This window comes from Buteo buteo, chromosome 6, assembly GCF_964188355.1.
Source record: "Buteo buteo chromosome 6, bButBut1.hap1.1, whole genome shotgun sequence".
Classification (NCBI taxonomy): Eukaryota; Metazoa; Chordata; class Aves; order Accipitriformes; family Accipitridae; genus Buteo; species Buteo buteo.
The window spans coordinates 20333243-20360599 of NC_134176.1; the positions used below are offsets into that span (position 1 = coordinate 20333243).

A 27357-nucleotide genomic window follows, 5' to 3' on the forward strand; every position below is an offset into this window, starting at 1 on the left:
GCTGTTGAAACTCAGCAATGGAGGTAGTATTAGTTTGTTGCTGCCCTTACAAATTACTATGATGTCCTCATCTCACACTGAACAGGAAAATAGCTTCATGGTGGCAGTTACTTCTGAAAGGGACGGGTAATGAAGGCATTGGAAAATTCTATAGAAAAATAATGTAATTTGAAGTCTTTCATCTGGGAATCCATTTCAGCATTACTCCGTACAACGCACGAGCCCATCTTCTGCTCATCCACTCCCCTGTCAGGTCACCTTAGGAAAATATTTTACTCTAGTCCTTTTAAGCTTAAATCCAGTTGTCTGTTCAGAGTTGTTGTGTTTCATTATGGAGTGTTTCAGATAATCCCTCTTGCTTTAACAAAAAAAAAAAAAAAAAAGAAAAAAAAGGTATTTTAAACTAGTCCAAAGGTATGGTCATGTATTACTGTAATAAGGATCATGGTTTTAAGTGTACTCCATTTTAGTTTCCACCATGAACATCTAATCCCTGTAACAATGTTGTATGTTTATTTAAAGTATATATATATATATAAAAAAAATTAAATGTAAGATTTTTGCATTAAGATTTTTTTAAATTTGAATATGAACTTTGAGTACTTTATTTCACACAAAAAAAAATTAAAAATACTTTCCTGGAGTGTTAAGTTTCAGAATTCAAGACTATATTTGTCAAATTTAAGTTTAAAATATGTAGCTAACATTGTTTTCTGATATTGACTGTAAATATTTGTAAAAAGAAATTCTTTTGTATATTTTTGTGAAAATGTAGTTCCCCAAAAGATAAAGAAGATTTAATAAAAAAGTGCATCTATGTTATGGCTCAATACTTTTCATTGTTATAATATCACTTAAACATATTATGGTCACCTCCTGGGATTATTTTTTGCAATGTAACTCACAGGAACTTTATCAAATGAGATGAGATAATTACAGAGTAGGCCCAGTAGTCAGGTGTACTGGAACAACAACAACAACAAAAAACAACAAAAAACAACACAAAAACAAAACCAAAAAAACCCCAACACCCCCCCCCCCAAAAAAAAAACAAAAAAAAAAAAAACAAAAAAAAGAGTTATTCAGAAGGAGATTCAGAGAGGTACTTTCTAGCTTCCTGGTATAAAATGGAGACATCTGAAACCATTTCTTTTCAAGTGAAGCAGTATTTAATTTCATAGGCTTCTTAACGGGAACACAGTATCACTAATTGTTTAATTAATTGTTCTTGCTTATGAAGCATTTTTGTTGCCTTGTCTTTGTTTTTTCAGCATTTGAGAAAGTATCATCAGGGGTATGATGACTATTAATGGAAAAAACGCTCAAAAGACAAACCATCTACTTGCTTTTTCCCTGTGAGTGTGTGAAGAGTTCAGTCACTGTTTGCCAGGACATCAGTTCAGTTGTATGCATTGTACCAAACATTTGCCATATGATCTGACTACAAGAATAAGCTAAGTCCTTCTGATGACACACACTTACTTATTTCTTCAACACACCTAATCTTAAGCAAGAAACATTACCCAAACAGAACACAAAATGTGCTTTGAAAGTTTTTAATGGAATTTAAAGTAAAACTTTTCTTACACAGACATTTTCTTCTTACAGCGTAAAAAAAATGTAAAATTGCTCAAACTTACAAACTTTGAAAATTGGAGACATTTCAAGTATGCAATCAACTTCATCTTATGAAAACAATGTATATTAAAAGTTCAAAATGCATGATTTTTTCTAACATCCTGTGCCCCTGGCAGTTAATCTTCCTTTCCGCTACTGTCCAAAGGAGGCAAAGTTCAGTCCGAGGTTGTATCAGGATCATTCACTGAGGGGAAGGAGACAAACAATTCACTTTTACTTAGGTAACACTCCTGCCACTCTGTAAAGAGGATTTGAGAACTGATTTGCATCCTACCCCTGCAATGATTAAGACCGTTGCAGATGAGATTAGTTGGAGAGAAAGGCTCACATGATTTGACTATCTTTCAGACAGGCCAATGACTGCAGCTTTGGGAAGTTTGCTACTGGTTTATGAAGTCATGGACAGATGACCCGAGGGACCTGTTCTGCCAGAAACACTCTGAGAAACATCTGAACATTTTGTGGAGAAGACAGCTTGGACGCAAGATAAAGCAATGGTAAAGAAAAGCTGATGTTGGATTTTCAGCTTTATTCAAATAAAACTCAGTAAACACAACGCGTCCAGATCAGGATTCCAGCGACTCTGCCATACCCTAGCTGCAGGGCACTTGTTTTTTCAGGGTTTCATCACATTAGTTAATGTTTATACTACTAAAACCAAACAGTACAGAGTTCTCTTTAAAGATGCCTGTAACAGGTATCTTCATACAATCTTCATTGTTCATCACACACACACTACTCCTGTGAGTAAAATTACATTAGTGACATAAGTCACAACATATATACACTATAAACCTAACTGAGAAAAATAAAATCTTAAAAAAAAAAAAAAGGGGGGGGGGGGGGAACGTATCTCACCTGGTTTGAGTTCGAGTCCATTTCAAGGCATGGCGTGGAGGTACAGCAATAGTTGGATGGTAAAAAGTGCAGTCTGGTCTTGTACACTGGGTATTAAATCTACAATGCTAAAAATGAAAGCATTTCAGAAGAGGCTGCTCCAAGCTGGCTGCCTGAACTCCTGAACAAGCTAACCTAGAATGTGTTACATGCAGATTTGTATTCCTATATGACATATCCAGTAGCTAATTGAATCAACAGCTCTGTAAACTACTGCAGTGAGTTCAACCCAATGACAGAAGGAAATCCTTTTTCAAAAGCATTAATTATGAATTAGATGCTCCAAAACTGCCACTGCACTGACAGGTGGAAGTTCCTTTGCTTTTAAGGGTTTGCAGAGTTCAGTTTCAACTCATCTGTGGGCACAAGTTAGAAGCATGACAGCATTATCTGAAAGACAGAGGAAAAGCCCGAGTATCTGGCTAACAGTATCTGGGAACAGAGTCTGGGGGACCCAGTGCATTTCAGCATTGTTAGGGCTTGAAAAAGCACTCAATTTACTGGCATAAGAATATACAGGGATGCGATTATGTAGTATAGAAGTACCGGAGGTATAAACTCTTGTACTGTATAAATTACGTTAATATACTCCAGGGTAACTGGGCAGTCTTTAATGGTCTTGTATATTGCAGCATATCTGAATGAAAAGTCAAGAGTCTGAAACGTATTCCTTCCGTATAGGCTACAAGATGTCCTCCCCCTCTGCTCCCAACATCCTGGTGGGGCAGGTTTTTGACAAGCGCTATGGCTGGCTGCGTGTTTGAAACTCCCCAGAAGCATCTGGTAGAAAGATTATTTAAAAATACCATTTTCCAAATTCTTTAAGTCACTGCCATTGCACATTCTGTTTCTGAGCTAAAGTTATGAAGTGAAAAGTAAAAGCAAAAAGTGTGAAATGCTAGTGACATTTCCTGACCCAAAGTAACATATTTCAAGTGTCTTTCTAGAAACGAAGGGAAGAGGTAGGAGATAATTCTTACTTTTGGGTGGTAAAATGGACATTCCATTTTCTTACAAGCAGGAAAAAACTTGCACAGCGGACTACTGGAGGATATAGATGGTGTGGGTAGTGGTGCTAAGAGTAGAAAAGAAAAGAACAGGAAGTGAGCCTGGATCAGAATAAATTGCTTTTTTAATATAGTTCCACGCAAACTTAAATATATCAATCCTTCTGCAAGAAATTATGTTTTACAATACACCAAAGTTCTGCAAGAAATGCAGGAAGCCTATCACAATGCACTATGTGGATCTCATCCTGGGGTCAGAACAAGACTATCAGGTAATCGTTAGTCTTGATTCTTCACCATTTCAGGACAGAAGGTACCCTGGCCATGGCAATGCTTCCAACAAATTAAGCAGAGGTTACAGTAGGCAGAGAAATTAAAATGTTAAGTTTAGACAGCAGCAAGCCTGTTTAAGCTAACTGGGCTGAAAAGCACTGGCTGTGCACTTTCCAGGAATACAGAGGAGCTGCTGGAAATGATACAGGAGATAAGCTTATTGTACTCTGCCTTCTGGCAAAGTAACAACACTGCACGGTAATATGACTAAGGGCTAAACCACTTCCTGAGGAGCATGACTTCAGTGGAGTAAAGGCCCTCCACCTTGGCACTGTTCAAAGCCTCAGCAATACCAACCCGTAATCCAAAAACGGCTATTGCCTTCACTGGGTAACCTCATCCCTGAAAGTCATCTCATCATTACATAAAGTTAACTCCTACAGTGCCATTGAAAAAAAAAATCTTCATACAAAGACAGAAACCTCCATTTCCAATTTGCCACAAGCTCTTGATACAACATGTATCCAATTTAAGAAACAAATTTGAGTAAAACTGCAATGCTAGCTAATCCCTCCAGAAGAAGGGACTACTTGTGCAAGTCACCACTTTGGCCTTACAGAGATTTCTTATGGACTCTTGCATAAGAGCATTAAGGGATTTTTCTGATAACAGTTTTTGCAGTAACACTGGATTATTGTTCTGCATCTAGCATTAAGAGTTGAAAGAAAATTAAGTCAAATCAAGCAAAAAATTATTTTTTCACCACTGTCAGTTTCTGCTTCTAAATACACTGTTCTCCCTTCAGCACTTTTGTTTAAAGCTCAGAAAAACAAGAGATGCTCACCTGGTTTAGGAGATGGATGGGGGGTTCGTCGACTGGCATGAGTGTAAGGACAGTCTGGCTTAGTGCACTTTGCATCGTATTTACAGTTTGGATGGATGAACAAGCATTTATCAGCAAACTTGCAGTTAGGAAAAACTCTGAGGGAAAAGAAATTGCGTCATAAGCCCATACTCCGAGCAAAATCCCCAAGCAGCTGTTGCACGTGAAAGCCAGAATATCACAGAAAGCCAGAACTACAAGAGGGCTTGCGCACCTGTGTTGGTTACTTCCAAAGCAGGACATGCGGGTGTAGTGTACTAGCTGTACATGAGCAGATCTATATTCAGCTTCCCTGTGGACACTCTTTACATGCATTAAATAACTGAACTGCCTCACACTCAGTGGAGTTTGGTAGCAAGCTACTTGTTGCAAGCTAAGACGCATTATTCTTAGCGTGCAGTGCAGAGCAGCAAAGGCACTGTGAATTCAGACCTTCACCCAGAGGGGCACAGAATTCCCTAAGTAGCATGGTTCATTCACCGAAGAGAAAGTGTTATTTTGAATTTAGTTACCAGATTTTAAAAGAAAATTCAAATGTCTGAGTAAATGAAACTACCCAATCTGGTAACATTTATCTCAAAACAGAAATTGTTTTTCTAGACTGTTGCTGCTTGTGGAAGAGAAGTCAAAGGCACAGTGCACATTCAAGAGTTAACCTTTTTTTTCTGTCCGGGTTTCAGCTGGGATAGAGTTAATTTTCCTTCTAGTAGCTGCTATAGTGTTATGTTTTGGATTTAGTATGAGAAGAATGCTGATAACACACTGATGTTTTTAGTATAAACACTACTTAGCAACAACTAAGCCAAGGATTTTTCAGCTTCTCATGCCCAGCCAGCGAGAAGGCTGGAGGGGCACAAGAAGTTGAGAGGGGACACAGCCAGGGCAGCTGACCCAAAGTGGCCAAAGGAATATTTCATACCGATGGACATCATGACTAGTATATAAACTGGGGGGAGTTGGCTGGGGGGAGGGGGAAATTGCTGTTCGGGAATTGACTGGGCATCGGTCGGTGAGTGGGGAGCAATTGCATTGTGCATCACTTGTTTTGTATATTCCAATTCTTTTGTTATTATTGTGGTCATATTATTGTTATTATCATAATCATCATCATCATTATTATTATTATTATGTTCTTCCTTTCTGTCCTATTAAACCATTCTTATCTCAACCCACGAGTTTTACTTTTTTTTTCTGATTCTCTCCCTCATCCCACTGGGCGTGGGGAAGTGAGCAAGCAGCTGTGTGGTGCTTGGTTGCTGGCTGGGATTAAACCACAACACTTTCAAATAAAAAAAAAAAAAAAAAAATCACTGCATTACTATGTAACAGTACCCTAACATGTTCAAAAGCATTTTGACACCTAGCAGAAGAGTGCCTGTTGTTTTAAGACGACACCAATTCCCACATCTCTAAGCAACACAAAACCACCAGCCTGAATGCCGAACTAAGCTTTGTTCTGCATGAGCACATCTTTGACTCTACTTATTGAAAACATCACTGTATTCTGACACACAGTAGATGGGAGGAAAACAGAAGAAATTACAGTGTGATAATCTAGCTCCGATCCTACCCTAACAGACTTACGCTGCCCTGGAATATTTATTAACAGAAGGGAAATTTGTAGCACCAAAATAAAAATAAGGTGTCAAGTGGATGAGCTTTGCACTACTCACTTGCAAGGTAGAGTGGGATGATGGTACACACATTCATCTCCATTTTTACAGGCAGGCCAGTACTTGCAGCGCTCAAGCACCTTCTCCTGTTTTTGCAGCATATTTAACTGTTCCATGTCCACTAGGAAGGAAAGAAAAAAGAAAAAAAACAAGCTGGGACCTTTATGATTCCCATATGCAGTTTGGCATACACAATACAGCACAACTGAAATTCACAATATTTCCTATTCTCTCTCTCCTTTTAACGCAGTTCTTGATAAGCCATTTATTAATCAAAGAAAGCCATGACAGCAAAAATTTATGTAAAATCATATTACCTGAAGAAAATTTCCAAAACTACAAAGTGAAAGAAGTCATAATATTGGACTGAGAGCTGCCTTTTGGTGACAAAAGATCAAACTTGTTTCTGTTTAGAAGCAAAAGAAATTAATTTTCTTCACAAATCCAAATTGAGGTGTGAAAGTCAAACAGACCAGATCTTGATCAGACAAGACAAAGATTCTTCAACTGAACCTTAGTTACGACTGTTCTGCTGAGCCATGTGTTAATAATAGCTCTGCTTCCTTTCTCCAAGATATTTTTGGCTCCAGAAAATTTTTCAAGAGATAAAGTAAGAAATCAATTTTTACACTAATCAGATATGATTTATTAGTATGGGGGCACACAACAAAAAAGAACCACTTCTGTGTAATCAGCTCATACAGATACCAGATTCACTTCAGTTACCTGAACCCAGACTCCAATCCAGAAAGTATTTTAAGAAACTCCAAGCTGAAACATTCAATAACTTCACCACTCTTACATGAACCTTGTAAAACCTCATTCTGCAAATTCAGGCAATTAAGCATATACCTTCACTGTTGTCTTATTTTCCAAAATCTGCCTAAACCTTTGGCTTTTCAAAGCTTTCCAGGACTGCTGATTCTTTATTTAGTTCAGAAAATTTAGGTGCTCTGCTACTATGGAAAATAAAGGTCTTTATTTTCATAAGAAAACTAAAAAGAAAAAAAAAAAAGAATCCAAGCATGACCTTAAGGCACATATTCAACAGGTCTATGACAAAACAATATCCTCTCTATTTTTGAACATCATGTCAGCATTCTAAACAATTCAAACATAGGCTTCAGCAAGCAATTTCCCATGTTATTCAGAAGGTATCCTGAATATACAAATCTTCAAGTCAAAATCATACACTGTTTAAGTTCTACTTTCAGAGTTTCTAGCAACTTGACTCTACCTAAACACCTTATACTTAACAGGCTCCTTTTGATATCACAAATCTAGACAGAAGCATTAATACCACCTGACATTTTTTTTAAAGTTCAAGGCACAGCAAAATGTTCATCATAAAATCTCCTGCCCATCAGCATGGGGACAAATGATAATGGGTCAACCAGAAGTGCAGATTTCTGGCAATGAAGACAAACTACATATTCAAAAGAAAAACCACAAATTTTACCAATACTGAGATGCGTGGAGAATTACCTGTGTGCCATATTGCTCTAGTTTACCAAGACAAAGGCTTCTAAAGATATGACCCCACTGAACTACCACATTTCGTTTGCCTAAAGAGTGTTCTAATTTGAAGAATAAATGCCATCACTTTGATTTCTTAAGAATGATATATCCAAGAGTTCTATCCACAATCAAACCACCACATCAATGTTAGATCCTGTTGGTAAGCATAATTACCATCACAGCCCTCTAGCTGCCTGGTTACAATTTGCATCTGCTGTGCCCGAAGGCCTTTTAATCCTTTGCCGGCACACATATTTTGGATAACTGGCTTTAATCCTTCAGTTATACACATATCTTCCTCTTCTTGATCAGAAAGGTATCCCGGTGGACTGGGCACACCATCCAGAGTCACGATGAACTTGGGACTAGCAGGTTTCTCTGGCTGTGCAAGCTGGTCTCTATCAAACAAAGAAATGTAGTAAAAATAGATTTTCTGACTCAAGAGGTTTGAGTAAAAATGAGCTGCACTAGTAACTAAAAGTAGTGCAAGCTAATCTATGGAGAGTCACGCAGTAACAAACCTTGTTTTAATACTACTAATAATGTACTCCAGTTAAGTTTGCCTTCTAGTCTTCCTGAAGCACTAACAAGAAATACAGCTTTCAATGGCATACAGCAGAGAATTTGGCAGGTACATTTCAGTTTGTTGCATTCTGGTCAACAGACAGATCCGAAAGCTCATTTACAGACACAGTTAAATAAAGGAAAGTGATTAATCTTTTGAGGAATTTACAGTTTTGAGACAAAAAAAGTCAACATAAATAAAATTCTTGGAATCACGAACCTTTTAACACACAGAACAGGTGTCTCCTCAAAAATACTGAACAGCACATTATGAAACAGTGGGTGTAAAAGCCTTTAGGGCTAGGAAGAGAGAATTGAAGTACTGACACCAAGAACTTTGATGCTCAGCCTGATCGAAAGATCAGTCTAGCCTAGTATCCTGCATCTGACAGTAGTCAACGTGGATAAAAGAGGGAGTATAAAAACAGTGGATGCATACATTTTCTCCAATCTGCCACCGTCTCACCCATTTCACCCAAGGGATTTCCTGAACAGCTTGTGATTCTAAATATTTGGAAAGACACTATGGCTTTGTCATCTTTGACAAGCAGTGATGGTATAAATTCTGCTTCTCTATGAAATTAGGCTAAAAGCAACTACAGTGTGAAATGCCTTTAAGAAGAGAGAAAAACAACACATTAAAAACATCACTAGCCAGAACTTTCAGGTTCAAGGAGTCAGAAATTGACCTATTCACATGCAGAAATTTACCACTCTCCTGTAGCACAGTCACAGTTTTCAACTGTGGCATTGTGAGGTTATCCTTTTGGGTTTGTTTGTTCATTGTTGGTTTTATTTTTAATTAACACCGGCTGTTTAAAGCCACTCAAAGAAAGGAAATACTAGCAGTTTCTCAAACACAGCAGCCCGCAGTGATGAAGTACATCACATTGTTGTGAGGGGTTTTTAACTCTAACAGGTAAGATACAGAAAACTATTTGGTAGCAGAAACTATTGAGGCCTTTAACAAGTTAAAAAATGACTGTACACTGGCCATTGTTCGTTTGGGGAAATGAAAAAACATCCACAACACATCATTTGAAGCTGACATGAACTTTAAACTTCTCTTGGCCAAACTCACTAGTAAGGAGCTTTAAATGACTTGTCCCACATGCCACTTAACTGTTTGTTGGCTTACAGGCACTGAGCTACCTGCATGCAGAATGTGCTGTTTTCCTTCTAGCACTGAGAGCTCAGGATCCACCATACTCAATATTGCGTTAAAAGACATTTCTTAAGATATGTAATCTCAGTGTGAAACAGATGTAAAACTAAAGGCAATTTAAGCAAAATTATTACTTAACTAAGATTTCAGAAATCAGAACAGCTATGACAAAAAGAACAGTACTTTTCAGTTCCTTCTTCATCTTTCTCGCAAATCAAAGACATGCTCAAGCTACAGTTTGGGAATTATGTTCCATTTAGAAGGATTTCTGGGAGGTTTTTTTGTCCCTGCTTTTTTTCCTCTGCTATTCAATGTCAGTCCATTTTCCATGATGTCACAGATCCTGACTGGACTGACAAAGCGCAAGTACAACTGAATGATTCCATCTACACCACAAACAAGCATTCTGACTAGTAACAGTCCCAAAAGTAATAACTTTTTACCGTGTCTGTATTAGACGTCCTGAGAGTACTCGTATTGCCTCTGTAGTCCTCTTTCCCAATTGCTGATTCTGCAGCACTATTTCCTCAGATAATTTGGGCTTCTTCAGGATAAATGACCTAGTATCTGTATGGACCATAGATTCTGCATCATAGTAATCTGAATTGGGAGAAAAATACATAGAAAAGAGGAAAAATAAGGTTGTACTCTTAACTTATAGCGTACTTTTTAATATCAATTTACATTGCTGATAAGCTGATTTTATTTTGTTTTCATTTCTAACTAGTAGCTTCCAGAAAACATTTTTACTTCCTTGCTTATTCCACAGAAGTGTATCAGCAGGAGCCACAGGCCATATTAGGCCAGACCAGGAAGCTTCTGTTACTGTAACGGCTGTGCTGAAACAGCATTGAAGGGGGTCCACATACCCCCAAAATCTCTTACACTTTGAACACCTACTGACATTACACTTTTATTCCTTAGAGATGTAGAAACTAGAAAACATTAGAAATCAGTATAATTAATTGAAAAGCAAGTTTTATTTTAACATTCACTGACCAGTAGTGTTCAATTTGAAAACCAGCAATTTTTATTTAGGAATAGAAGAACACAACACTTAACCTTGAGTCACTTGCAAGGTATCTTCAATCACAGGATCAATCTGGAGCCGGGAAGAGAGCTCCTTTTGTTCAGCTCCTAAAAAAACCCAGTAATTAGAAGCATGTCAAAATGAAACTATAGATTAAAGACCTGAAGCATACTCTTCTAATGCCTCTGATTAAAAAACAAAACAAAACAAAACAACCCCAAAAGAAGCCATTCTCACTGTTATGAACCCCTTTCTCATTGTTTCAGAAACAGTACCAAGTTTTCTCCAGCCAGATGGCATGGCAAAATCTAAATACTGAAAGACTCTAGTCTTTCCCATAATCATTGCTCAGTGCAAATTAGGTCTGTGGGTACAGCAACTTATAAAGACCAAGTTCTTCCTCCTTATTTGTAGAGGTGTTGACTATTCAGAGAACACACACAGAGGAAAGCAGCTAACTACAAGGGACTACTTTATAGTCTTCTTAAAAGAGGCGAAACAAATCAGAGTAGCACTGTTCTACATTTAACTTATGGTTTGAAAAATTGTATTTTGCTTTCTGTAGGTTTCCTAAGCAAGCTGTCATTTCCATTTCAATGGCAAAAGCAAAAATACTTAGCATAAATATTTTCTGTACATTAACTCAAAGACTGATAAAGCTTCTTACATACTTTACAGATACAATTCCAACTATTTTATGTTGGCAGAAATATTCCAAATACATCTGTATGAGAAATAAGAGACTGAAAAAAAATATGTATTTTTTTTTTTAATAACAAATGTGGCCCATTCCTTAACAATGACTGTGAGCTGATGTAACAAAGATCCTACTCAAACCAAATTTTACTCACCAATCTAAATATCTGAACACTTAGCAAGAGTAAACTAACTTCTTCTTACAGAAGTGTTTTTCCACTTATTTCTATGATTCCTTGTAGCTGGCATGCACACACACACACATACACTTTTTTGTAACAAAATCACATTGAAAAGATACTTTGATTGCCTTTATATGCTATGCCATTTTCCTCTGGGAGTTTCATAACAGAAGTAAAAACAAAGCTTACTGTTCACACAGTTATACTGGTATCAACTGTCCTGTAACAGCAAATACAGTACTCCAATATTTACACAAAAAAATAAAACATTTAAACTATTTGTGTGGTAACAACATGTCAGAAAGAATCTTTTAATACTTCATATGCTGCAAATGTAAAGTATCTTAACTCTCTCACATAAGCTTTATGACAGAATTACTCCTACAAGATATTAAGGAAAAAAATGCAAAGGATGGGGAAAACAGAAGTTATCCCAATATAAATGATACATTTGCTTACTGCATTTGCTTATGCAAAATTATTCTTCAGTGATACGCCTGAATGCTTTACCACCTTTCCTTACTGATTAATTTCTCTGAGGTTGTGTGTGTGTGTGTGCGCGCGCGCGCGCGTGTGTATTAAAAATTAAAAGCATTTCTTTTCTTTGCTCAGCCTGTTGTGAAATGACATTCCCTGGTATAAATTTTTAAAAACATTATCAGATGACCTTGAATTCCTTCAACTGTCTGCTCCTTTGGCTCTTCTACTTGAAGCTGAGAACTCAGAGCAGGCAGTCTGTTTTGCACATGGATTACTTCTAACTGGGATTCTTCTGGGCTAATTCGAGTTCTTGGTGCAACTGGAACAGTCTGTTTCTGTGGAACTTTAAAGAGACAATGGTAAATCATTTGCATATAACCCAATCACACAACAATATTATTTTTACATATAGTACTAAAATAACTCTCATAAATTCCTACACACACACACACAAAATCCCAAGGATCTGCCTCCACAAAAATCATCTTTAGCTACCTGCAAAATTCTTAGCGTGAAAGCACATTCGTGCATGTGCATAGAGCACTCTGTGAGTGGCACCTCAGAACATCTACTTGTAAGACAAAACAGCATGAGAAGAATTAGAGAGACATCAGCAAAGTATTCATTCATCCACTTCTACACATAATTAATTTGGTACTTTCTTATGGTATTGAAATCACTTTTCATTCCACTTTTCATATAAATAATCACGGATTATCAATGTGTACTTTTCATACCGTGCCAGCTACCCTATGCTAGGGTGCTTGCAAATAGAATATAAAACTCAATGACAGCAGAGTCACAGAATCATAGAATCCCTTATGCTGGAAAAGGCCTTTAAGATCATTGAGTCCAAAACCTAACACTGCCAAGCCCACCACTAAACCACATCCCTAAGCACCACACCTACACATCTTTTAAATACCTCCAGGGATGGTGACTCCACCACTTCCCTGGGCAGCCTGTTCCAATGCTTGACAACCTTTTCAGTGAAGAAATTTTTCCTAATATCCAATCTAAACCTCCCCTGGTGCAACTTGAGGCCTTTTCGTCTCATCCTATTGCTTGTTACTTGGGAAAAGAGACCAACACCCACCTCACTACAACCTCCTTTCAGGTACTTGTAGGCCTCTTTTCAGGTAGTTGTAGCATAGAATTTGGGGATAGCAGGACAACAGGTTGACTTCTTTACTTGCCTTCTGCTAAGACTGTCAGAACTGGTTGTGAAAAGCTAAGCATATTCTTCCCTTGGCTGAGTATCACATCAGCACTCAACTTCTGACACATACAACTAAAAAGGTACCATACAGTACTGGATTTGTCATTTACGATCTTACCATTCTCTTTTACCTATGTATTTCGAACTAGCTTATTACCACATTTCATTCAAAGTAGTTAAAAAATACATGAAATACTACCTCTGAAGTGGAAGAGCCTGCATGATACTTCAGATAAAATTCATAAATCACGCCTGTATTACGCCACAAAGTGGTGCTTTTTGGTCTCTCCACTGAAATATTCTCATGTTGGTAAGCCAAACTACAAGATCACCACTATTAAAAATCAATAGTTTTAACTGATTTTAAAGTTTTCTGGCTATGTTCTATTTCCCTCCATATTACAGGAAAGAGCTTCCTGCATCACCCTGAAGCACTGTTCCCTGTGTTGCTGCTTTTTCCACCATAAACACTCCTTGCGGGATAACTGGCATCAGAACTTAGGAGCATCAGTGCTCTTATCTCTTAAACTGCTCATTCTGCTTACCATCTAGAATGAAGACAAGCTCTTAATGCTTGGGAGGCACTTACATTATTTGCTATTAATGAAGAAGCATAATTTTCCTTTAGAAGTTCATTTACTGTATGAAATATATTTTGTAAGTAGTCAAGCAATTCAATAGTTTACTAGAACTATTCTAACTTAATTTTTCTTCAATTCCAAGTTTGGCAATGACCTTTATTAGTCATCCATACAATTCTCTCTGTTTTAAAATATGCTCACTCTCTATCCCACTTCTAACATGCATAGACATCTCCAATTCAAGAGCCTTTGAACACAGAAAACTCCATACACATCTCATGACTTTAGATCTACTTATCAGCACCTGCGCAACCTTGAAAATACAACAGTAAGAAAACAGGGAAGAAGTTCACAATAACCATTTTGTAAATGTTAATGTAGAAGGAAGATATGTGTTTCCTAGTTAGGTTGCAGGTTTTGAGAGAGCAGGCAAGAGATTTTGGATAGCTTTCAGTCTTGCTCCAGATGGGATAAAAGTCATTACTTAGGTTGTATAGTGAATGCTTCTTCCCTTGCAATGTGCAATGCTTCCTGCTGACAACACTAAATTTATTACCACACAATGAGATGAAAGAACATGAGATAACAGCTGGATTTGCCCTTCTTCAGCAGAAGTGTCTCCTAGCTAGGAGAACTCAATTCTTCCATACAGGCAACTGCTCAGTATCTGTATCAACTCAACTCAATACCTAAAACCACTGAACTAAAAATGCAGCCTCACTGTTTAAAGACAATATATGCTGATATATCAAGCAGTATGTTGCTTGTTATTTTGCATTTCTATTACCTATATCCAGTGCATTTTGATTTTATGCTGTTGGCCTTTTTTCTCCTCCTCTCTCAGAAGGAAGGAAGAGAGTGCAGAAAGGGAAAAAAGAGCAACCAATTAGATCAAACAACCTGCCTAATACTGAACACTTTCTCCTTGGCAACTATTAACTTCAGAAAACTTCTGGCACTTCCATTTTGTCTCTATAAACTTTACAGACTTACTAGCTTGAACTCTTTCCTCTCTTGTTTATGCTTTCACAATTCATTATTGAAGATTAATGTAATGTTCACAGGACTTAGAAAATCCCTTATGTGTATCACTGACATGAGCTATTTAACATTCTCTTTTATCTCTAAGCACTATCTTTAGCTTGGATTTATAAAACAGGGCTTAGAAGTATTACTGCTTAGCACAAACAAAAATAATGCTAATTACCAGTGGAATAATTGGTTGTTTTTGTAACTGACTCCTGTGCTTCAGATATTGCTTTCAGTATTAGATTCTTATTGGCCTGTTTTGAAGGTGGCAATGAAGGTCTAAGGAAGATAGAAAAAATAATTAATTGTACATGAATTGCAACAGCAACTGCATCCTTATTAAACAGATATTTCAACAGGTTAACACAGTTATGCATAATACTGATAGAAAAAATAATCATCTAAAATCACTTTATCTATATTTGTTTTCAGCTTGTTCATCTGTTCTGAGTGGGTGGGGATCCACAAAATGCTTTCAAAAATGGAAGTCCAGAGGCATGATTTCACCACTCAGTTTAAGTTGCTGTAAAACCATGCTGCATCTGAAAGGCACAAACTGTGCCATTCCTTTCCTCCCACCTCTGCCCCTCATTTGTTGCTACATTTGTGTTGGCACTAGTAATTATCCAGCTGCCCCAGGGAGTAAGATCCAGCTAAAAACCGACTCTATCAAAAACACATCAGTTGTAAAAAAAGCTTTCTGTTTGTCTTTGAACATCAACAATAAGGAAGTTTAAATCAGATAAATGTGCTGTGGCACTGAAGATAAATTCAATAAAGTGTGTTAGCTTAAAACAAATCTTATAGAAGCTAGCACTGCAGACCAGCAGAACCATCTCTTCCATAGTTTGCATGTTCTTCCTTTCATTGTTGAAAATCAGATACAAACCACTGATGTACTCTGACCGACACCTGACATTCAGACAGAATTAGGGAGCAGAAAAAAAGGAAAAACCTCTCAAGTCTTTTGAAATGTTAAAACCACCTTAAAGAACAAGTGATAACTGGTTTGAAAGCTATTCCCAAAATAAAAACAAAGCAATTAAAACTCCTGGAAAATTATTTCACCACATCAAATACCTGGTCTGAAACATGCCAACATTTATGTTCTTTTGCCAGATAGTGTAAAATTTCACATTCCATTGCAGCTTATGCACAATAATAAAAACAGGTTACAAAATCAGAGGAAAAAAGTCATATAAACAGACATCTCACCCACAGAGTTGCGAGACAGACAAAATTCAGTGAGCTTTTTTTTTTTTTTTTTTTTTTTTTTTACTGTCAATTTTCAAAACTGCAAACATTTCCCCCACTTCCACTTTCAAAGTTTTTGTTCATTAAATTCATTCTGGAAACTACACAGAATCACTGAGATTTTAAAGTACCTTCTTTCTGGCTTTGCAGGTACAGATACACTGCTGGAGATACTTCCTGTTCGCAATCCATAGTCTTCCTCCTCCTCCTCATCTTCCCCATCATTACAGAACTTTTTCACTTTGACTACTGAGCTTACAACAGGCAACCGTCTCTTCCTGGAGCTTTCTTCCTACAATACAGCAGCCAAAACAACTCATTTAGCATAAAACATGTATTAATAAGCCAGCAAAGAAAATACTGCAATTCTACCTAGAGCCAGAAGATGGAGAACTTCCATTCCAGTCGCGTGAGTCTAGGGACTACTGTACTGTCTGCAGAAACAAGTGACAGAACTGGAGAACATGAAAATCAGACATATTTACATTGAAACATTTCATTAAAAATGTAACTGTAAATAACATTTAGAAAAGGAGAAGAAAAAAATCTAAGGTACAGACAATTTATCCAACACCTACAGAAAAAGTGTTTTCCGAAGAAATTCATACTACCCTTCAAGATGCACCTGTTGAAAGTCTGATAGAGAAAAGTGAAATCAGAATGAATTACTTTCTCCTCTGTATCAACTCTAATTTCAGATTAATGTAAGGATTAATTTCTAGCAAGCTGACATATTCCAAAGAACACTAATAGCTATGCAGAGCCAGGATGGTCCAGTTAGTGGAAGGTCTCTGTTCTGACACAGCCACTCACTACCACAGTGCATGTGGCAGTGACAAATTTAAATGCTAGGCTGCATGAAAGCATAGGAGAAAGCACACATCAATAATTTCTGTAGGAACCACCACTCAGCACTGAACTACACAGGAGCACAATGAGGCACCTGGATGCCAGGTTTGTACACAGGACCCTTTAAACGATCCTATATCCTCCAAGGAGAAAGAAATATCCTAGAAGATGGACCTGGACTACGCTGATACAGAAGATTCATACAGTAAGAAACCCAATACCTAAAGAAATGATCTTTTTAAACTTAAAACTTCCCAAAGCACAAGAACTTGTCTAAGAGAAGGTAGAATACAGCAAGGGTCCACAGTTCCAAGAAATGCTCCTGAAATAGCCCTCTTCTGGACATTATTCATGAAAGAGTAATAGAAGAAAATTATCACAAGACTTCAACATTTCCAAGGAGAGATGTGACTGTCATCCATCAATGGCTTATGTACAGCCTTAAACAAATCACTATATTCTCATTCTCACTTCCCCATCTTAAAAAACAAAGACATCAGCACATGTCTTTGTAAAGCATTCTAGATTTCTGATTAAAATTCACTGTCCTTTATACAGCATTAGGTAAGTAGTAGCAAAGACAGAGAACTATATAAGCAGTAACAAACACAGATGCACTTGGAATACAAGGTATGTAAAATTCCTGCTTCGTTACATTAACAGGCATAACAATCTTCATTCCTCTCACAATGGGCTCTTAACTGCTTCATACGGATAGTCTTAAAACTATCAGCTAGGACTATCACGCTGCCTGCCTTAGTCCGGCCTCCAAAGTATGTAGGGCAGCAATCACCTTTTAGTTTGTCCTTGTACAACACCCATCCCAAAGACTTCTTAAAGGCCATGGTTCCAAATAGTATAATAATAATAATAATAATCCAAATAAGCAACATATCTGCGCTTTAGAGACCAATGTATATCTAGCATAGGTATGAATAAACAGCATCCCAAAAATACTGATTTACGGAACTGTGTAAAGCTGGAGATTTACATAGCACTTACAGAAGACCATGCTGTTCCAATGATCTAGAGATCAAAATTATTATTTCTGATTCATCACGTGCATCATGACGTGCTAACTCATTAGTCCAACCCAATATGGCATGAAGATGTACAAGCTAATTAACTCTGAGATGCAGCAACCTGTCAGGTGATGATGTTAAACTATGCAATCTCTTTTTATCAGCGGACCCAAAGAATGAAATCCCAAACCTACTGGTATCAGTGACAGAAGTCTTTCAATTTCTCTGAGGTCAAGATTTTACTGGAAGTGTACAAAGTCATTTAGGTTCCTAACAAGTGTAAAATATTGCAATAGTTTAGATCGTACTAACCTCACTGCCTACTTTATCGGCACTAAGTTTGGATGTGGGTCTGTAACTTTCTGCTAAGCTGCCAAATGCTTCTGGATTGCACAACTGGCCTGTTTCCAAAGACCTGCAGCTTTGTGTGTCTAACTGCCAGCTCCCCTGTAAGTTGCTCTGTTGCGACAATCTGTGCACATGTACATTGCCATCTGCACTCCTGCTAGCTGGTGGTCGGTATATTTCAGCAGAAGGACGAGAAGAACCGTAAGTTACAGTTACAATAGGTTTCTTCCGCGACAAAGGATTCTCCTGCACGAAGTTTAGGTCTTCATCAATTAGATCATCTGGTTCAGGTTTAATGTCAATTACAGCTTCAGAAGGTGACAATTCCCTCAAAGGCTTGACTGTAGATGTTAAGCGGGACGCAGGACCATCTTCACAAGACTGCCTGATAAAATAAGAAATTACCAACTATTAACTCATCTGCAAATGAAGTTCTGGAAAATGAGAACTGTCTTTTAAACAAAGCCAGCAGGGAAGAATCATTAAGGTATTGTTGTCTATACAAATTTAACACACTGATCACTATTTTTAGTTTGGTTAATTAATCTAAGCCCATCCATTACTTAAAGAAATGGAACTAAATTCCTGATTTAATTTTTTATGCAACAAATTGTAGCAATGCTTTACTGTTCAAAACTACTTTGATCTTTCCAAGTATCCCTGCTCTTCAGAATGGCTACTACAGTCACACAACTACTAATGTCTGAACACGTGTTAGTAAGTAACCAGAAGCATTACCGTGAAGCAGTGTTCCTTTGTTCCTGTGAGCTAGTTGAAACTCTTGAGTCATTCCTTTCAGTCCGAGTGCTGGAAACTGCAAGAGGTGGCAAGACATCCTCACGCCTCCTCTCATCACTCACACATGAACTGCTTTTGCTGGAAGGAAGGTTGCTCTCAAAGATATTAGATTCTGAAGATTTTACACTAGTTGGTTCTGTGGAGACAGGTACCTTTCATTTTTACATCAAAGCACAGCAATACAGATTTTGCAGTAAATGCAACTAAGAAAATGCAAACAAGACATTGCACAGATCTGAAAACACAACAAGCTGAAAGCTGTTTCAGCTGAAAAGATCAGCAACAAAACACCCAGAAATAAATTCTAGACTTAGAAATAAATTCTTTATCTCAAAATATTAAGCAATTTCCTAAAGAGTCAGGACCCAAAAGACCATATAAATTGAAAATTAACAAAACAGTCAGCTCAGATCTTTTTTGAAGCTCATTAGACATGCAACACTACACAGAAAAGATAAACGTACTTTCACTCAAAATTAATCTTCTTACTTACCAGTAGTCACAGATCGCAGCTTATCCAAAACACCATGGAGCCTGAAATAGATGGGGGACAGAGAAGGAAGCAAAAGAGAAAAAGGAGAAATAAAAGAACTTTAACTTAGATTCAGAATAATCATCTTTCAGAAACCAGCTGCCTTTCCCCCGCTACAAGCATCTCATTTATCTAAGACTTCACTTCCCATCAACTGATGTATGTTTAACCTCAGAAGGGAGGCTTTAAGTATCTTTCCTCCAGTGAGTCTTCATACATGCAGGTAGGGTATTCATCACATCATCTATTCTTGGCATTTAGCTGGTTTACATAATTAAAGCCAGTACTTTCCACTCTTTCACTACAATCTATGGTGTGAGTTAAATGTCTTCAAAAGGAGTGATTCAAAAAACCTGAGTTAGAAGTCTAAAGTATAGCTGAAAATTTTACTTCCTGTATGAAACTTTAATTACACAGCAGAGTTAAACATAATTCTAAATACAAATATAAACAATATACAATTTGCAGCACTGAATGTACTCAGAATTCTTTCAGCATGCTTTGTATATACCAACAATATTCTTTGAGATGCGTTGGTGAGCAAAAACATTTCAGCAAGGTAATGAATTTGCCGTTTGCCTGTGAAAAAGGCACCAAGCTGAAGCAATACAGAGTATCAAAAAGCTACAAAATAATAAGGCTATTTAAAAATAAATACACATTACAGTGAGAAGAAAGAGGAGGAAAAAAAAAAGAAAAAAAATCCCAACACTTAAATGCACATCCTACTTGGAATTCAAACCTGATCATGGGCATCTCCATAATTTAGACTGAGTATTAAAAAGGAGTTGAGGAACAAAAACATATTGAAAACTAGGAAAAGTAAGACTGCATGTGAGTATGAGGAAGGCTTATGCTCATCTCCTTGTGAGTTTTTACTAGAACACTCTTAAAATTCGTCAGTTGAACTCTGCTGATGCATGTAAGTTTTCACACTGACCTGTGGATAACTGTGACCTGACACTCGGTTCAGAGTAAGAAGTGTTGGCCAACCAGCAGGATTGCCAGGTCTGCCACAGAATTGCTGTGAAACTTTTGCCAGATGACCCCAAATTACCAGCTACAGAGACAAACCAAGAAAGGCAGACCTTGTTGAGTATTGTATTTAGCCAGAGACCCAATGTTTAAGAATGTAAACATTCTGGGTTGCCTTTAGAAGAAATAAAAGCATATAAAACTCCCAACTACAATGCTATTTAACTTTTTTCCATGAGTCCTCTTACAGCTTATTGCATAGGTTTCATCATGTCTTCTTTTCCATGATTCTTTTAACCAATACCTACTTCGTTACCTGACAAGGCACTCTGACATTGAATTTGTATTTATAAGCAAATGTGGATACTGAATTGAGATTAAAAGACTCATTACATTTAGAATTTAAACAGGTGTCAAAACCAGCAGGAGGTGTAATATCTACATACAGTTGATATCCAGTTCTAAATATATATTAAAAAAATAATCTTGATCTCTCTTCCCTGCTGAAATTTGCTTTCTCTAAATATTTATTATTTCTTTTAGTAAAGTTTTAGTTTCATTTACAAAGCCATAAAAGTGTTTTCTGCTACATATTATTGCATTATTTCTGTGTATCAGGATTCAGTCAAAACCCTAGTACTGGAGTTAACCTCACCAACTTGTAAACCTCACTAATTTGTCTAACTGATTCCCAAAACTACTATGAGAAATAAAACTGCATGACTTACTGATACAGTGAAACCCAAACGTTTTGCCTAGGCAGGCCACAAGAGGGAACAAAGAACATAAATGCCTTTTTTAAAAAGGGGTGCATGCTTAATTGCACTCCTTTCTTGTATTTTTTGACAAATGCAGGTAAAAAATTGAAAATTTTGAAAGCAAACTCAAATTATATCCATACAAGTAACAGTCACATGGAAATACATCAGTTTAAATAGTTAATACAGTGAATTGCAATAGGTGGAACTAATTTTCACTTTTTGTCAATGTTTATGGTTTCATAAATACCCAACTTCTAAAATGTTTCTCTCTGCTATTTAACAGCATAAAAGCTCCTAACCAAATGAAGGGGAACTTGACTAATCACACAGAAGAAATACTGGAAGTGACTGTAACCAGTCAGTATGAAAATTTCAAAGGAAGCAAACTGAAAAAGCAGAAAAAATGTAGTATTTCTCTAATCTATACAAAACAAAACAACGTTCCTTAAAACTATATTAGGTTAGAGACTCAGAAATAAGATTAACTTGAAAAAATACATAACTCTGAAAGCAAGAAAAATCTCTGGACTCAAATATTTGTTTGGACCCTCTGAAACATGGAGTTAATTAAAAGGTTTATAAGCCAAATTGAGTATTAGAAAATGCATGAGAAATATAATGGCTAAGGCTGTCATGCAGCATAGCATAAATTAATCCACACTGTCAGAAGTTTAGAAAGAGTTCATCTGTTGCCAATTTGTCCTGCTCACAATAATTGTGGGGTTCTACTTTTGTTTTGTACAGCTGCGTGGGGGTAATAAATAAACAGGCTGAGGTGGGAATACCTAAGCATTTGGTGCTAAGCCTTGTCAGAGACGGTATACAGAATTAGATCCACTGCTCATCTGTCCTGATATAGTAATTCCCATGCACAACAGCAATCTGAAGCACTATTAGCATAAAGGCAAAGAAGTTTGTCTTTGAAGAACTATTTTACATCTAACTACAGTGAATAACACTCTTATGCTCACAGTAGGCTTTGCAGAAATAATTTTTTTTAAGTCAACATATGGCCCTCACTTACCTGAGCATTTCACACTTCACTCAGAAATTTGACTAGACTTAAGAGCAAACAAAAAACGTAAGCCCTCCAGTCGTTTGCCACTTAATTATCACTGCAATAGCCTAACTGTTGACGGACTAAAAATAATTTACTTGTTAGACCTGCAAAGTAAAAGTTTTGATTAATGTAAATTACACAATGGGAAAATAAGTAACTTCTTAAATTCTCTGGTTTCACTTATAGAAAGCAGTCCTGATTACTGATAAGAAGTGTGACAAGCAGCTTACAAACATACCAGACAGTAAACCTGACAGTATTGTTTCCAAGGAAAAGGGAAAGGTCTTCTGTCATCTGCTCCTGACTCTTCTTATTGGCCACCATAACCATAATATAATCAGGGAGCTCTTCATCTAACAGAAAGAGAAATATGTTGTTTTAAAGTATAATAAATCATAAAAGACATAGCAAACATCCTTAAACATGTAACTAGAATTTGTTTTCCTGTTCTACTATAAAGTCTCTGCAGGCAGAGGATTAGGTAAGCAAATTAACAAGATTTTCATTTCCTCTGAGGTGCAATACAAGTTTCAGCAATGAGTGAGGAATAAAAGATCGCAACTTCACAAGAGCATAAGCTGAAGATAAGATCATAGTATTTAAAAAGTGAGTAAATAAAACACAAAAAGGACACAATAAAAGAAAGCCACTCTGCTGCCTATATCCTTTTACTTGAATACTAACAACCATCTACAATTTTCATCACTTCAAATACTGCCAAATATAGCACCTTACCCTTGTCAAATTTCCTTTAGTTACAAAGACCAAACAGATAGATATCCCTGATTTGTGCATTAAACAAGTCAAAACTGTATTAACTTCCAGATTTTCCATCTAAAAAACAAAACAAAACAAAACAAAAGAACAGCAACCCTGAGAGTCTGATTCTTTTAACTCCCTAACGTATGCAATTTCATACACAGTGAGAAATGCATTCCCTTGCTGGACCGCTCAACACAGGTTACGCCTACTCATCAGAACGGACAGGAAGGTGCTCAGATTCTGACATTAATACATTAAGGGTTTGGGGAGTTTAGTATTCAGCTTTTTACTTTGGCTTAGCTCTGATCTACGCTGAAGGACTGAATGGTGCATTTGTTGCTCGAGGGCATTAGGTATGCTTCTTAGGCACATATTTCAATATAGTCAGTTTAATCTAATGCCTCATGCTCTCCAATACCACTCCATGACATGAACATAACAACAGTAAGTGAAGATAGTTGGGAAAACCACTTCAAATTGTGAATTTGAACCAGGGCACTAACATAGCTGTACTCATTTCATCAAGTTAAGTCTGTACAGAACATTAAAAAGACCTAAAAAATGAAAAATCTTAAACAGAAATCAAAATACAAATCAAAGGAATCTCCTTTCTTCTATGTCTTGCAAATAATTCATCTGTACCCTAGACTACAGAAATAACATTCATATATTGCACCTGCACTATCACTATTCAAGTGTTCCAACATAACACATTCCTAGCCTAGATAAACCCTAGGGTTTTTTTGGTGGTTGTTTTTTTTTTTTAATATAAACTCCAAGTTGCACAGGATGGATGGATACCCACATCTAGGAACTTAGAATGAATTATTTTTTTTTGGCCAAGCTACTTTTAAACCTGATCAGCTCCTCAGGTGGTTCAACATATGATAAAGTAAAGAAGATGATACTTTAAGTATAGATCAAAACATAAGTTAGCACAATTACGTGCAGCAGTACAATAGAAGCAGCAAAGAAAGAAACAAACCCTTCTCTCACTGACTATGTTGGTTTATGCCAACTTAAATTGTATGCAAAACTCCAGCCTTTTGAAAATTTTGATAGTCGATGACTATTTAACTACCTTTATTTTCCTTCACATATACGAATTTTTCCTTTGTAAGTTCTACACAACAAATAAGCTTCAATATGTCTTGTAGAAGACATTTCAAAAGATAAGAACTAGCAGTTACAGAATGAAACAAAAGCATGGTTGTTGCTCACAGAGGCTAGAATGAGGGAGAACCGATTTTTACCAGTTACCTGAAAGAAATAGAGTCTTTGAAAAACATTACTTGAAAAGTTGTCCAAAATACTCTAGACAAGGAAAGAAACCTGACAAGTGACAGAAATATGGAAACAGTGGCCTAAAAACAAAAAAAAGAGGCCAAGGGAAGTCAGACTTGGGGATAAAGAATACAAAGTTATTTAAATAAGTTCAGCAGCTAAGAAGAAAGTGCAGACATTATATGCTGGTCTTGGGAACTGCCTTCTGAATACAGGAAACAGAAAGACAAGAAAAACAGAGAAAGAATAATCAGCCATAGTTGGAATCAGAGTATTCTACTACCATCTTGGTATTAGAGAAAAGAACGATTTTTTTCAGAAATGCAGGAAAAAGCAAACAAAAAATCAAGGACTGAGAAACTGAAACCTGGAATGACAGAAAAAAAAACCCAAAAACGAGTTGCTGAAGAAGACAACTTTTGAGATGGTGAAAAAAGACACCCTTATAATGAAAAAATTCTAATCACAGTTCCTTGGCATCTGCTGAGTTCAGAACATCAGCTCGTAGGTAACTCCCTTCTACGGAGTCAATACATTTTGATTCCATAAATACAGTGGCCCCTTTAAATAGGAAATAAGATGAATTCAAGATCAAACTACAAACTTTGAACTTGGTCCTGCAACTCATGGGATCTCTGAACTACGCTCTCAATTCCTTCACCTGAAATCCAAGTATCACAGACAACAAGGCAGTTGCAGGACTGAGGTATTCTGCTTCCAACAGAACACTGTGTTAAGTTACTAACTTTTACTGTTGTAAAAATCAGCTGCTCTTAAGTGCAATATCCATTTAACCCTGGATTCAGGAAAAAAACCAAAACAAAACACAAAAAACCAGACACTCACACTGCTCATCGCTCTCCCTCCTTACAATCCAAAATAAAATCCCACCCTGCCTCTAAGATTCATTTACATATGTTTCATCAACATTAGCTTAATGTGGCTTAGTTTTCCCCTTAACAGTCAAGCTCTTACATTTTGCATATTTGTCCTACGTGTTTCTGACATTGCCTTTCCACCTCCTAAAACAGCTTATCTCTGTCTTACAGTAATATTCTTTCTCCTGATTTTGACAAATGTCTCACCCTGAATTCAAAAGGCTCTTGAAAAGATGCCTAAGACCGACTCCATCTCAGAGGGGTCACAGGTAACTGCTGCTGTATTTGCAAGGATCTTGCTTTATATAATGCTTCTCTTTGTGCTTCAGAGAAACTTCCTTAAATATTCACAGACCTATTGTTTGTTTTTCTTTCAAATCCCTTGCCACCATTTCTCCTTGAAAGGGGAGATGGTTAGCCTTCTTAGTTATTTCCTTTTAGTTCTTCATACACTGATGTCCACATACTGCCTTCTCTTACACTTAGACTACACATATTTTATGAAGTAAGTCTTTTTCTTTCATACTAGTCCAGCACTTCAGATAACTCATCTCATGCTTAAGGCTTCTGTATGGAGTAACACAAGTAATAACAAGTAAATAGGCTGTTTCATTAACTAGCTGGTTGTCTCCTACCTAACAACAATGAACCTAAAGAAGATTGCTAAACACACAATAAAACTTACCAACATAAGCCCCCAGCTCCTGCAACTTTCCTTTTATAGCACCCTAAAAAATAATGAAATAGCATTTAAGGGATGGAGCAACACAGTATTTCTAACTGCAAAAAAGGTGGAAGGCTTAGCAAAGATTGTCCAAGTAACTGTTTGACCACGTTGGTTTAACATGCTATTTTTCCTATTCTCCACTGCTTGTGAGATGAACGTTGTAACAGCGAGGGACTGACAGCAGAATAGCAAGAACTACCAGGAATCTCACGCTCTCTACCGTATTTCCTATATACCAGTTCCTGGTGCTACCAGACAACCTCCAGGTCCCAGCTGTCCTTTTTTTAAGCAGAGACCACCCGGGCTCATAAGGTGCAAAGAAAACGAATCCCGGATGGTTTGATAAAAGGTCATTCCCTGCTCAGCAAGAAAAAACCAAACCTGCCAGGATTTTCAAGCTGTGGTTGCTGAGTGGGAGCAGCTGACAAGACCTGACGGTAACGGGGGCTTACCCCAGAACGCCCGGCTACGGCTGCTCCCTCTCCCGCGCGGCCCCCGGTACCGGGCCTGCGTCCCAGGTGGGCCGCTGCAGGGCGAGAACTCCAGCTCCGGGGCAGAGATGGCAGCTGCCCTCCGGGGTACAGCAGGACCCCGGCTCCGCTTCCCAAGACAACGGCTCTCCCGCTCGTGCCCCTCCCCGGGGACCCCCGAGGCCGAAGGCCGCCCGCCGGCGGGAGCTCCCAGTAACCCCGGCTGGGGCTTCACCCCGCCGCTTCCTTCCGCCGGGGGAAGGGGGCTCGGCGGTGCAGGGCCCGCAGCGGCCCCACCACCTCGGCGTCTGAGGGGAGGCCGGAGGGAGCCCGGCGCCCCAGCCATCGGCCGGGCCTGCCCCCCACGAGCGGCGTCGAGCCCCTGCCGCGGGCGGAGAGGGGGCGACCCGGCTGCTTCTCCCTCACCCGGATCTTGCGGCTGATCTCGGTGCCGATCTCCATGGTCGCGTCGCACCGCGCCGCCCCGGCCCCGGCCCGGCCCGGTCCGGTCCCGTCGCGCCGTGCCGTGCTCCCGCCGCAGGCCGCGCCGGCTCTGGAGCGCCGCGCCGGAAAGTGCGCGGCCTCCGCCTGCGGCGCCCCCTGCCGGGCCGCCGCCGGGCCTCCGCGCCGCCCCCACCTCCGCGGCCGGGCCCCCCCGCGGCGGGGCGGCGAGATGCGCCCCGGCGGTAGCGCGGAGGCAGAAGGAGGCCCGAGCTCCCGCGGGCGGTCCTCGGCCACGCCGCTGCGCTCCCCGCCTCCCGCCTCGCCCCTCTCCCGGCCGCTGCCAGGCGCTGCCTGCGTA

The 27357-nt window shown here is 38.4% G+C and overlaps 1 protein-coding gene across 2 annotated transcripts; it reads right to left on the reverse strand.

The window, feature by feature from the left end:
- Nucleotides 1-1521: 1521 nt before the first annotated feature.
- Nucleotides 1522-27136, reverse strand: ZC3H14 (zinc finger CCCH-type containing 14). Of its 2 annotated transcripts, XM_075030022.1 has the most exons (17): nucleotides 26982-27136; nucleotides 26044-26086; nucleotides 22673-22787; nucleotides 19600-19640; nucleotides 19047-19242; nucleotides 18273-18693; nucleotides 16221-16381; nucleotides 15014-15114; nucleotides 12194-12349; nucleotides 10681-10755; nucleotides 10062-10218; nucleotides 8064-8287; nucleotides 6372-6492; nucleotides 4660-4796; nucleotides 3516-3610; nucleotides 2497-2603; nucleotides 1522-1822 (listed from the first exon to the last, which is right to left on the reverse strand). In XM_075030022.1, exons 1-17 carry the CDS (start codon nucleotides 27015-27017, stop codon nucleotides 1816-1818), a joined length of 2193 nt encoding a protein of 730 aa, XP_074886123.1. In that variant the 5' UTR covers nucleotides 27018-27136; the 3' UTR covers nucleotides 1522-1815. The 2 variants fall into 2 exon arrangements, with proteins under 2 accessions (XP_074886123.1, XP_074886124.1); XM_075030023.1 differs by lacking the exon at nucleotides 26044-26086 and having other exon boundaries at nucleotides 26982-27110.
- Nucleotides 27137-27357: the final 221 nt, after the last annotated feature.